The sequence below is a fragment of the Sarcophilus harrisii genome, chromosome 1 (genome assembly GCF_902635505.1).
Source record: "Sarcophilus harrisii chromosome 1, mSarHar1.11, whole genome shotgun sequence".
Classification (NCBI taxonomy): Eukaryota; Metazoa; Chordata; class Mammalia; order Dasyuromorphia; family Dasyuridae; genus Sarcophilus; species Sarcophilus harrisii.
This window is the reverse complement of record NC_045426.1, coordinates 367,207,318-367,220,791: the sequence shown is the minus strand read 5'-3', so window position 1 is coordinate 367,220,791 and position 13,474 is coordinate 367,207,318. Positions and strand designations below refer to the sequence as shown.

At 34.1% G+C, this 13,474-nt stretch overlaps 1 protein-coding gene across 3 annotated transcripts in view; it reads right to left on the bottom strand.

Annotated features, from left to right (window-relative positions):
* Positions 1-13,474, bottom strand: part of EPG5 (ectopic P-granules autophagy protein 5 homolog) — a 141,398-nt gene that overhangs the window by 50,170 nt on the left and 77,754 nt on the right. For all 3 annotated transcript variants that reach the window (XR_004230864.1, XM_031945999.1, XM_031946000.1), the window contains exons 26-27: positions 10,550-10,721; positions 457-619 (exon numbers count right to left, since the gene is read on the bottom strand). Coding sequence is in view for 2 of the 3 variants with exons in the window: in XM_031945999.1 (XP_031801859.1) it covers positions 457-619; positions 10,550-10,721 (335 nt within the window). In the remaining variant the exon portion in view is untranslated. The remainder of the gene's footprint in view (positions 1-456; positions 620-10,549; positions 10,722-13,474) is intronic.

Here is a 13,474-nt window from a genome sequence, read left to right as displayed (position 1 = left end):
TATATTCTTTAGCCTAGAATTCAATGATTTTTATAGTTCAGACCTCACACCTAGCTTTCCAATTTTATCTATAGTTTCTCCTCTAGACTCTTTCCAACTAGGCTGTCCTATTAACTAGCCCCTGAATATAATATGTATGTTTTTACCTCTGTGCCTTCAGTTATTACCCTCTCATCCATTTAGCCAAATTATTATGTTTCCAAATCTTTCAAAATCCAGTTTATGTCTCACCCCTTCCACAAAACCTTCTGTAAGTACTATAACCTCTTTCTCTGAACTTTCATGCTATATACTGTTTATAGCTTCCACTTAACAATACATGTGATTAATTTCATGTCTTCCTAAATAGATGATAAATTTCTTGTAGCCAATTTTATTTCTTTGTATTCCTAATAGGATTAGGTATATCATAGACATTGAGCAAATATCTATCAAATGAATAAAACTCGCTTTTACCTGAACTGTGACAACAGCTGCTCCCTGGCATTTCCGACCACTACTGCCCCGACACTCCAAATGCAGTGTAATCTGCTCTTCTCGGTTAACATACTGTTTGGGAATTGCATCCAATAGCTCACTGTCCAGAGCAACTTGCTGTGACTCCCAAAGGGTTGCAGTTCTGAAAAACATCATCAGAATATCAAATAAAGCCATAGGAAATAAATGTACTCTCAAGAAAAATTTTCATCACCAGGCCCTACCTAAAGCCATCAAAAAGGACACCATCAAGGTACCAAAACATTGTTTCCAACAACTTTTTAATCAAAGACTCAAGGGATACGCACTAGGGTGAACAGAGATTCAATCTCTATTGAACAGAGATTCCATACTAGAAGAATAAGATGAAAAATATATTTTGTGTGTGTATATTGTGCAAACTAAAGCATGGATCTGAACTTACAGTTCAATAACAATCTCTGCCTTTTGCTAGGATAAGAAAGGTTTGGAGGTACTATTACTCAGATGAAATAAATAATAAGTAAGCTCTGCTTCCCTCACAAAATGAGAGAATCACCACTCATGTAAACCAAGAAATTGAAGCTATTTCAAGATTTTAACAATCTAAAAGTGAAGACATGCTCCAAGGTTGTTATATCATGGGTAAAGCCTTGTAGAAAAAAGCAGCTGAGGTAGGAACAAGATAGCCATAAATAAACATCATGTATCAATTATTATAATTGATATTATGTTGGTTTTGAAGATAAATAAATTTTGTTTCCAAGATCATATGAAAAGGTTTAAGTTATAATGTGAAATGTGTTGAGACTTCATGAAATTTCTTAATCATTACCTGACTAAGTTGACATACTATAGACCTTAAAGAACTCTAAAAAGGATCAATTAGCACCCTCATAATAATATTTATATCAGAATAAAACAACCTTAAACTTTTATTGTTATAAGGAACTTCAGATGTCATCTAGCCTAATTGCCTTCCCAATGTAGGAATTTTCCTTTTATGAAAAATTAGCATTCCCTCTATGTATGAATATTTACAGTGACCAAAAACTCACTACTTAAGACAAATATTCTTTTTCTGGATAGTTCCAATCGTTATACTATGTTTAAAAAAAAATTCTCAAATTTGCAAATAACCAAAAGCTCAAGTGGATTAAAGTCCTATGCTGAAGTAAACACACACACACAAACACACACACACGCGCGCTCGCGCACGCAAAGAATGAAGGAAATGTGACCAAAACGCAATTCATATGAAAAAGACTAATAGAATTTGGTTGGTAATAAGCTTGACATGAATCAAAGTTGATGATGGCTGCCAAAAAAGTCAACATGATCTTGGATAGTTCAATAAAATTATAGCTAAAATCTTCCCATAACTCCCAGTCACTGATCCTGGGATGTCACCTAGTGCTATACTTTTTCAGATGGCATTTACTAGTTCTGAGATGAGACCATGGGTAAATCATTGCATCTCTCATCAGTTCCTATGCGTTCAATTAACATATCTCAATGCCAGTGAATCCCAGATTTATATTTCTAGCCCTAACATCTCTCCTGAATTCCAATTCCACATCACTAACTGCCTAATGAATATTTTAAGTGGTTGTCCTGTAAACGTTTCAAACTCAAGACATCCAAAACAAAAGTCATTTTTTGCCTATCCAGCCTGTCCCCATCACCTCTTGTACAAAATACAAACTCCTCTGTTTGGCAATTAAAACTTTCACAAACTGGGAGCAGGCCAACACAGATCCCAAAGTCCGAGGGAGGGCTCCCACTGCTCCCACCCTAAGGAGTCCAGAACTGTCCAGTGACCCTGTTCCAATCTACCTTTCAGTTTCATTACACAGTCCTCTCCTTCATGCATTGCAGCCACACTGCCCTAGATGCTCTTCCTCATACACAACATTCCTTCTCCTATCTCCATGCCTCTGCAGAGGCCACTGCAGAGTCTGGAACATCCTCCCTTCTCACCTCTTCTAATTAGGATCCCTCACTTTCTTCAAAGTGCAGATCCAAAGGCACCTCCTTTAGGACACCTTTCCTGATCCTTTCTAATGTTATACCTCCCCTCCAAATTACATTTACTCCTTGGAGGTAAGAAATTATTTTGCCTTCTTACCTCAAGCATGTAACACTACCTAGCACATTATAAGAGCTACTGAATAAATAAATACTTGTTGGCTACGTATTCGGTTTCTGCACATGTAATAGATGGAACAACACTTGTACCATCACTTGACAGATTACTAGATGAAGAGCTTGGTAAACTTTATGCACTTTACACATGTGAAGTAATATGACATCCCTTCAAATATCTGAGGACAGTTATCTCACATCTATTTCCCATGTTCCTTACCTCTCAAGTCTTTTCCTCTCCAAGCTAAAAATTCCCAATTTCTCCAACACTTTGTTACATAATATGGTTCTAAGATTTCTATCAGCATTATATAGTGGAAAAAGTTGCAGAATCAGAGATTCTCAACGTTGGAGGAAATCTCAAAGGCCATCTGATTCAACAGGTAGCTTATCAAGAATCTCATCCACCTGCACTAGTCTTCCTCTGACTTAATTGTTACATCAGTTATTTCCTGATATAACTCTTGATATAATGAATCCTCTCGAGTAACAAAGAAAAATAGTTAAAAATAACAACCAAAAATTTAATCTATCAGAATCTATGAGGCATTCCACACCCGTAGTTTCCTATGATTCTACTAAGAGGACAAGATTATGTTTCAAAGTCTGTTCTCTATATGATCAAGATTGGTCAAACCAAATACTTGGACTTGAGTCCCCTTTCAATGTTGTTTTCATTGACACTATATGTGGGGGAAGCAGGGAAAGAAGAGGGAGAAGGGAGGAAAAGAATAGGAGAAAAGAATTCTCCTGGTTTTGCCTCCTTCACCCTATTTCAATTCAGTCTTATCTTCTTTCCAAGAATTCCTTGTATTTAGCATTTCTTATGACAAAATTATACTCCATTTCATATACATGCCACAATTAGTTCAGCAATTTCCCTATTAGCGAGTACCTACTTTGCTTTCAATTCTTTGCTACCAAAAAAATTATGGCTACGAATATTTTAGACCTTTCAGTATGCAAATCATCTTCAGGCATGAACTGCTGAGTCAAAGCAAACAATTGAATGACCTAATAAAATCCCAAACTGTTTCTAAGAAAATTACATCAATTCATAGTTCCACCTTGAATTTATCTTCACTTGCCTAATTTTGTTTAAATTTGCTGCATGTCTTTTCAAAACTTAAATTAACTTAATTATTAACTTAAATTTCCTATACAATCACATCTTTAAACAGCTTCTCTTTAGCTACTCATCAAAAACATTCTTTCCATTCCTTTCAAGGTTTAGCCTGCTATTCTTTAAATGTAAATTTTAAATCTGCTTTGCTAAAATTTAGATAACTTAGTAAAACTAAGCTAGCTTTCTAATCTCCTCTATTACAAATGCTAAGATTTCTTCTCTTCCCATAAGGTTCCTATCATTTCACACCTTTTATTGTCATTAAGGTTAACTTAGTTGTTACATTTTCAAAGGAAATTTCAAATGCTTTGGTTTATGGATGAACTCAAATGCTTTTTTATCATTAACAATCAAAAACCAAATTGGGATCTTGTATCCCCTATACCTTTCAGTTGACTGTATTTGCCAAAGATTCTACTGAGAAATGTCACTTGTAAGAGTCTCTGTTTTCCCCACTAACAATAACTTTCATAAAAATCAAAAACAAAAACAAAAACACCTCTCTACAGGAGAATATACATGCATACTTCATGTAAAAGTTTAAATGAAAAGGGTTCTAATAAAGGCTTCATTTCTAAAATATTTAGATGAGGGGTCTTCAAACTTTTAAAAAAAGGGGCCAGTTCACTGTCCCTCAGACTGTTGGAAGGCCGGACTATAGTAAAAACAAAAACTTTGTTTTATGGGCCTTTAAATAAAGAAACTTCATAGCCTTGGGTGAGGGGGATAAATGTCCTCAGCTGCCACATCTGGCCCGCAGGCCGTAGTTTGAGGACCCCTGATTTAGAAAATTGATTCACATTTATAAGAATTCAAGCCATTCTCCAATTGATAAATGGTCAAAGGATACGAACAGACAATTTTCAGATGAAGAAATTAAAACCATATCTAGTCATACAAAAAGGTTCTATAATTACTATTGATCGGAGAAATGCAAATTAACACAACTCTGAGATACTACTTCACACCTGTGAGATTGTCTAAGATGATAGGAAGAGATAATGACGAATGCTGCAGGGGATGTGGGAAACTGGGACACTGATACATTGTTGGTGGAACTGTGAATGGATCCAACCATTCTGGAGAGCAATGCGTAACTATACCCAAAGAGTTAACAAACTGTGCACACCCTTTGACCCAAAAGTGTTATTACTGAGCTTATATCCCAAAGAGATCTTAAAGGAAGGAAAGGGACCCACATGTGCAAAAATGTTTGTGGCAGTTCTCTTTGTAGTGGCCAGAAACTGGAAACTGAGTGGATGCCCATCAATTAGAGAATGGCTGAATAAATTGTGGTATATGAATATTATGAAATATTATTGTTCGGTAAGAAATGACCAACAGGATGATTTCAGAAAGGTTTGGAAAGACCTACATGAACTGATGCTAAATGAATAAATTTAAATTTAAATTTAAAATTTAAATTAATTTAATTTAATTAATTAATTTAAATTTAAATTGTAAACAATTTAAATTAAATAAAAGTTTAAATTATATAAATCAACTCTCAAAAAAGAAGACCAGAACAGCCTAAAGAGTGTTATACTTAGCAAACATCTAACTTACTTGCCAAGCAGAGAGATACAGCAGCCAACAGCAAATCCAATTTAGAATACTAAGCTCATTTGTAAGATCTTACAAAGATGGATGTTGGAACATTATGAGCAGTATGTCCTAATAAAACAGAAAAGTAGTAGAAGATAAAACCAATTTAGAGACTTTCAACTAAGCAAAGTCATTCCAAGGGCACTGAAAATGGAATGAGAAACCACAAAAAGAAGAGATATGGAAATGATCTTCAAGGATTTCTATGATGAATTTTTTCACCATCATGAACAGTAGATACCACACTAGAACTCTGAAACCAAGTCCTTAAAAATGCATATTAAGAGGTAGAAATGCACTAAAGAGAATAAAGATAGGAAATACATCTGGATTAGACCAAGTATAAACAGAAGTCTAGATCCAACTTGCTGACAACACAATTGTGAAGACCCTGAGAGATAAATTCATAAATTAACTGAAGGAGTGAAAAACAGTAAAGAAATGAAAAACTCTTGGACTTTATTAATGCTGGGGGATAGGGGAAGGAGGAAAGTGTGACAGAGAACATCATACTCATTTAATCACCTGCTACAAATGTTGAGTTGTATTTGTTGAGTCATAAATATTATGTTGTGGTCTGACCAGGGCAAAATAGAAAAGGATATTTAGACTGTTAATCTTATATTAACTGGTGGTCCAAGGTCAAATTAGTTTGTATGAGTCATTATAAACTGAGCTTGTAGGCAACTAAAGTTCTTAAGTTCTTTGACGTGAACTTTTTAAGTCTCTTCGACAGGAACTATTTTATACAAGTACAGTTTGGTTGGTTTTTTGTTTTGTTTTGTTTTTGCTGAGACTATTGGAGGTAAGTGACTTGCCCAGAGCCACACAACTAGGAAGTGTTAAGTGTCTAAGGCTAGATTTGAACTCAGGTCCTCCTGACTTCAGGGCTGGTGCTCTCTCTATCCACTGCACCATCTAGCTGCCCCACAATTACAGTTTTTAAAATTAATACAGACTTCATCCCTTTTTCATATTAGCTATTTACCCAAGTTTCTGACAACTAATAACTATACTAGCAATGTCTTCATACTATTCTGTCTCTGTATTAATAAATAATCAAAATGCTTAATGGTGTTAAGGACAGCCAGGTCTTGCAGTATATTAAAATAGAGCTGTCTACTGGAGGATATTGCTACATGAATTAATTATTCTTTTAAAGATAAGGATCATTCCCACCTAAAAATTTAATCAATTGTGTTATACAGAATATACTTTTCCATAATGTCCACAGAATATTAAAAGAAGCTTTGTAAATGCTTACCAATTCTTCATGTTTGTTTAATGTTAAATGAATATCTTGCCAAAAGTCTAACATACTATGTTTATCACATTCATCTAAAATATCAGTTTAGTAACCTTATCAGAAAAGGAAATTTATTAAGTTTCACATGACTTGTATTTAGTGAGCCTATTTTGCCTTGCAATAATCACCACTTCCCTCAGTGTTCACAAATCATCCATTTGACAATTTCCTACATAATTCTGCTGGTTGACAATAACTAAGTCAGTAGATTATTTTTCCCCTTTTAAAAAATTGTGTCATTTGCCCTTAATCTCCCTTTTCCACAATTCTGAATCCCACAAACCCTTACAGATTACAGTGAATGAAGCAAAAAACTAAAATGCAAATTTGAATATCCTGAAATGTAATTCATCTTGGTCTGAAGAAAAATTTATTTAGAACAATTAAATGTTTCCTTACTATCTCTTTTGCCTTGGGATTCAAATTTTTCTTAACTATGTTTATGTACCATTTCTGGCATAAATATCATGTTTCTTGCATCCCAGAAGCAGAACAGAGGAAAAGGTCTACTTTCTCTCTCTGAGGTGTTAATGTTATAGTAGTATTGAACCAATGAGCCTTTCCCTTTACTATTCTTTTTGCTTGGGAAGACACCTTTAAAAATGCGTATATTACACATAAATCTAAAGGTGATAAAGGGGACTTGCCCAGGGTCACACAGCCAGGAAGTATTAAGTGTCTGAGGTCAAATTTGAACTCAGGTCCTCCTGATTTCAGGGCTGATACTCTATCCACTGGGCCACCTAGCTGCCCCCTGAACTAATTCTTAAAGACCTCTTTTTCATTTTTCCTTTATTATGTGTCATTTTTAGTACTTTCAAACTTCATTTTGAATCAATGCATGAATGAAAATATATTTATGAAGTGAAGGGCTTATTATTTGCCAATCACTGTGCTGAGGCTTTGAGGATACAAAAAGAAAAGTGACATCGTCTCTGTTCTCAAGAGCTCTCACTCCAATTGAGGAAGACAACACATAAAAGAAAGTGCATCTTCAGAAAAGATAAAGAGGTCTGCAAATCCTAAGGGTTCATTATCAGGGTCAATGTTAAGGCCCATAGGTCCTTGAGTTATATCAACAGGCCAAATGATCAGAAGTCTGCAGAGTATTGAGACAAATAAGATGTTAAAGCTTGGAACATCTTAGCAGACTGTGGTATAGGAGATGGTATGGTTTGGTAGTCTTCCATCTGACTGGAAAGAATAGAGTTGGCAATTCTCATCTCATCCAGGCTATGGAAATTAATAAACAGTACAGATGAGTTCTGGATTGCCCAAGAAATTAAAGGACAAAGAAAAAGGATATATTGCTCCCATGATGGTGAATCTTCCTGACCCCTAGTCATCTTAGATGAATTTTGAAATAGCTCTGTACAATTCCATCAGTCTTTTTAGATAACTCTACCTTTTCTAGGGATCACCTGTGACTGTGTATCTGCATAGCACTTAGCTCTCTTGAACTATCTTTCCTTTTTAATTCTTAGGCTATGAGATTATGACTATTCTTTTAATCTGTATCTGCTCTTCTAAATTATATGTCTAACTATGCCCAACATTCACCATCTTTGTGATGAATGAGGTACAAGATGACCTAACTGCTCTTCTCGAGTTTTTCCTCATATTCACTTCTACAACTAATTCTCCTACTTATTGATCGGTTATCAGCTCCCCTCAATATTTTCTATACCTTCGAAAAGAAAAAAACTAAGCATGGAAAAATCAAGAATTTAGAACATGTTCCTCCTCCAAGAGAGAATTCCACCAAAGATTTGGATAATTCAAGTCCCCCCTTACTATTACATTTGATCTATTTGTGAGGTTTATGATTCATTAATATCCTTTATCTTGCTGGGAAGTCAGTGGTACATGTATAATCTTACTGTGATATCACTTAATATGAGCAACAAGGTGGCACCAGGCCTGGAATCAGATGTTAAAATCTGCACTTATTAGCTGAGTTGGGCAGGTCATTTAATCCTGTTAGTCTCAATTTCTTCGTCTGAAAAATGAGCTGAAAAAAGAAATGCAAATCACTCCAGTATCTTTGCTAAAAAAAAAAATTCGAAATAGGGTCACAGAGTCAAACATGACAGAAACAACTAAAAAACCATCAATATCATTTAAGTTCCTCTTTCCTTTTATCCTTATCCAAATGTTTTCCATGCTGTTTCCTCTCAAGTTTGTTGAATTCTATTAAAAAAAAAATACTATCTACTCAACTTACACTACCATTTTGGATTCCCTTTATCCAATCTATTTCTTCTGAACAAGATACAGACTTCAATTGGCATAATTCATTTCTAAGGTCTCATCCAACTAATCCCTGATGAAGACTAAAAGGCAATATTTATCTTCTTCTATTAAAAACCCAATCTCATTCTATTTATACACAGTGCGTTGATATTATACATATAAACCTATTGGTCTTATTCCTAACCATGTTTCAAATTTTTCTCTTCTAAATTCTCCAGGCAATACATATACTATGTTGACAAACAATTTAGCAAAAAGTTTTCAAGAAAGAAAGTCTTTAACTTAAGTAAGTTACAAACTCTAAAACAATATTTTGCAGTGAGAAAAAATATACAGCCCCTTGTAAGATGTCTCTTTAAGGGAAGGAGGAAGAGAATATGTGTTTACACAGATCTACTAGGAGCCAGGTATCATGCTAAACACTTTTTACAATTATTATTTCATTTGATCCTCACAACCCTGCAAAATAATAGAGTATGAGCAACGATAGCATGGTATAGTACAGTTAGGGAATAGGCCTCAAAGTGTGGAAGAGCTGGGTTCAAGTCCTTTCCACCTCTGCCACTGATACATCCTAGGGACTGTATGACCTTGGACAAGTCACTCAACCTCTCAGTGTACCCCAGAAATTTAAGACTATAAACTATAGAGAAGATGTTATCCTGAGTTGAAAAATGTTCTAGTATGCTAAGTGAAATGAGTAGAACCAAGAGATCATTGTATACAGCAAGGTTACGTGATGACCAACTCTGCTGGACTTAGCTCTTTTCAACAATGAGGTGATTCAAGCCAATTCCAATAGACTTGTGATGGAAAGAACCATCTGCACCCAGAGAGATTATGGGGACAGAATATGGATCACAATATAGCATTTTCATCTTTTTTGTTGTTTTTTTGCTTGCTTGTTTTTTCTTTCTCACTTTTTTCCCTTTTTGATTTGATTATTTTTGTCTAGCATGATAAATGTGAAAATATGTTTAAGAAGAACTGCATATGTTTAACCTATATTGGATTATTTGTTCTCCAAAGGTAGAGAGGGAACAAGAACAATTTTGAAACACAAGGTTCTGCAAGGATGAATAATGAAAACTATCTTTGTATGTATTTTGAAAAATATAAAGTTATTGTTATAAAAAAAAGGAAGAAAAAAGTAATCTAATTGTTCTCTATACCAATGAAAATACAGATTTTATTACTACATGAACACAGAAATGGAGAATCATTTTTCTATATCTCATTCAACTTTTACAGGAATATGTTTTTTTTAATCAGTACAAATCAGTAATAAGAATTTTTAAAGATCAAGACAAAAATCATTTTTCATTTTAACATTTATCTTCAAATAATACTCATATCTATTTAATAGGTAATCTATATAAAGTCTTGACTCAGAAACAAATATTAGAAAAACTGGGTTGGCTTTAGCATTTGAATTGTTACCACTTGAAAAACAATAAAATATACACATACTAAGAATATGTATAATACCTCTTCAGTTTTCTAAAAGAAATGAAGAGATCTGTCATAACCTGAGCTTTCACACTCAGTAACTCAAACCAGATCAATCAGTGTTCCCAAGCTGAGTCCACTTCAGGTGCTAAATCATGTGGGCTATGTAATTAATATGAAAAGGAGAGAATTTCAATGTATCATCTTACTTAGCATGCTGTTGCAAGAGATTCAGGTCTGGGCATATAAGCTGCATAGTTTCCTTCTGATTTAGAAAACTAGTTGAGGAAATGACAGGTACTGGAGCTTTCAGGGCATGCAGAACAAGGGGAGGATGAGGACTTTCATGCTTCTTCAAGTTGCTCAAGATCCTCTCTTTAGCTGAAAGAGAATCAAAACCAACAAATCTTAACTAAAGATGAAGCAAACAACAACAGAAGGTTGTCCTATCATTAAGGAACATGAAAACATATAGAACATTTATCTGAATAACAATCATCAGAATGAACAAATGTAATGTTTTCTTTCTCTGTTAACAAATCCTATAGGAGACCCAGAAGGTCAAAAGCTTTTCAGTAGAAGTTCAGGAGTCTGTTGTTAAAAATTTACTATGACTCCATATTCAAAAAATATATGACTTATTCAGAGGGAAGATAGGCTAAAAAGGGCATGTACAGATAAATGCAATAATTGTAAAAAAAAGTATTTTGAAAAGTGAGAAAGGAAGAAAGACAGGTAAAGTAGAAAATGGCTGGTTTCATGGACAAGTTAGGTACTCAACTATATTTCAAAGAGAAGAAAAGTGTTCTGTGGCATGGAACTCCCTAGAAACATTCCTAGAAGCAGAGTTGGAAAGACCAGCTCCACAAGTAGAAAGTGAAAAAATATACCTGAAACAGAATATGGGGGTCATGGGTTATGAAAAATGAATTCAGTCAAAGAAAGTAAACAGTCTTTAAAGCCAAAGACTGAAGTAAATGAAAACAAATATTACTAAACACTACTTAAATGAAAATATTACAATAGGGACTGATGAGTTATAAGAAGTAAAATAAATGACAACACCTACACTTCCAATTATATAGTATCTTATAATTTTAAAAGATTATACCAGATAATGATGATATGAACATGTAATGTTATAGCATTTTAAAATTGTATAATACAAAGTGGCACTTAACTATATAATATCTTATATTGTTAAAAACTATTTCATAAATATTGATCTAGTCTTCCCAATCAGAAGACAAATTTATTGAGGTTAAAGATCGTATCATATACTTCTATGCCTCTAAACTTCCTAGTTCATGGCAGAATACATTGTAGTACATTCAATAAATACTCCTTGACTGGTGACAATTTTAGGAAAACTACAAGATCACAAAATTAGTGTAAATAATTCTTTGACAGACAATTTTAACTCTGAATATATTTACCCCAAATAAGAAAAGGACTTGGTGATGATAAGTGATATTCCCAAAAAGAAAAGGACTAGATCTGAAAAATGATTATATGGAAAGAGACAAAAGACTAAGAAAGGTTTTGTCACACTGAGGTCCTGGCCTTAGGGAATATATTACGAAAGTTAGGCAGTAAGAAAAGTTTACATCAGGAAGGTAAGACTTCTGTATGCCACAACTAGCCAAAAAATATTTATTAAACACCTACCATCAAGTATATGCTAAGTGCTAGGGATACAAAGAAAGGCAAAAAAAAAAAAAAAAAAAATTCCTACTTTCATGGAGCTCAATCTAACAGTAGAAAAAATGTGCTTACAGCTATGTAGAAACAAGTTTTGTAAGGACATATTAGAGATAACTAGCAGAAGAGAGGCATTAAGATTAAGGACTGGGAAAGGTTATGTAGCAAAAATCAGAACTTTTATTGAGACTTGAAGGAAGTCAGGAAAAGCAGAAAATGAAGATAATGAAGAAGGAACTGCCAGGCAGGGGAGACAATCAGTGAAAATGTAATCACTATCTTCTGTAAGAAACAGCAAGGAGGCCAGGGTCACTGGATCCCAGAATATATGGATGAATGTAAAATGTAAGAAAACTGGAAAGAAAGAAAGAGGCCAGTTTATGAAGGACTTTACAAGCCAAACAGGATATTATATTTGATCCTGGAGGCAACAGAGAATCACCAGAATTTACTAAATGGGGTGAGGGGATGTGATCTTTAGAAAGATAAGTTTTACAGATAGTATAGAGCAGAATGAAGACAAGACTCCAATCAACAGCTATTGCCTGAGGCCATGAAGGCCTATACTAGGATGGTAGCAGTATTAGAAAAGAGAAGGAGATGCTACAAAGGTAGAATCAATAAGACTTGGCAACTAATTGGATGTGGGGTAGAGGAAGTGAGAGAGAGTGAAGAGTCAAGGATAACATATCAGTTATGAGCCTGTGTATCGAGATAAAAAATTTAGTTTTGGACATAAATGTCTATGGGTTAGAGTGTAATCTGGAATTATGCCCCAAATGCTATAAAACTGTGTATATCCACTGACCCAGCAATATCACTATTAGGTGTCAAGGTGACCAAGGAAATAGGAAAATAATCTAAATGTTCTAAAATATTTATAGCATCTCTTTTTGTAGTGGTAAAGAACTGGAAATTGAAGGGATGTCCATCAAATGGGGAATAACTAAATAAGTTGTGGTACATGATTGTGATGGAATACTACTATGCTGTAAGAAATGACAAGTTCAATGATCTTAGAAAAACATGGAAAGACTTGTATGAAATAATGAAGAGTGAAAAGATCAAAATCAAGAACTATTATAGTACAATAATAGTTATATTATTTGAAGAATAACTGAATGACTAAGTTGTTCTGAGTATTATACTCAAATCAATTGCAAAAAATCTATAAAGGATGACATTATCCATTTCAAAAGAAAAAAACTGATAAATAGAAGGATCTTGTATAGTTTCAAACTTAAAATGTAACAAAAAATAGATTAATTCACCATAGTGAACCTTAAGTGTGAGCAGGCATTATCATTTCTTAAAGTAAGCCATTAAATAAATTCCAATATTCAAAACAAATATTTATTGTACCAATTATTATGTGCAAGTAATGTAATATATATAAGAATTAGAAAGAGAAGATTCAGGGATGAAGAAACTTG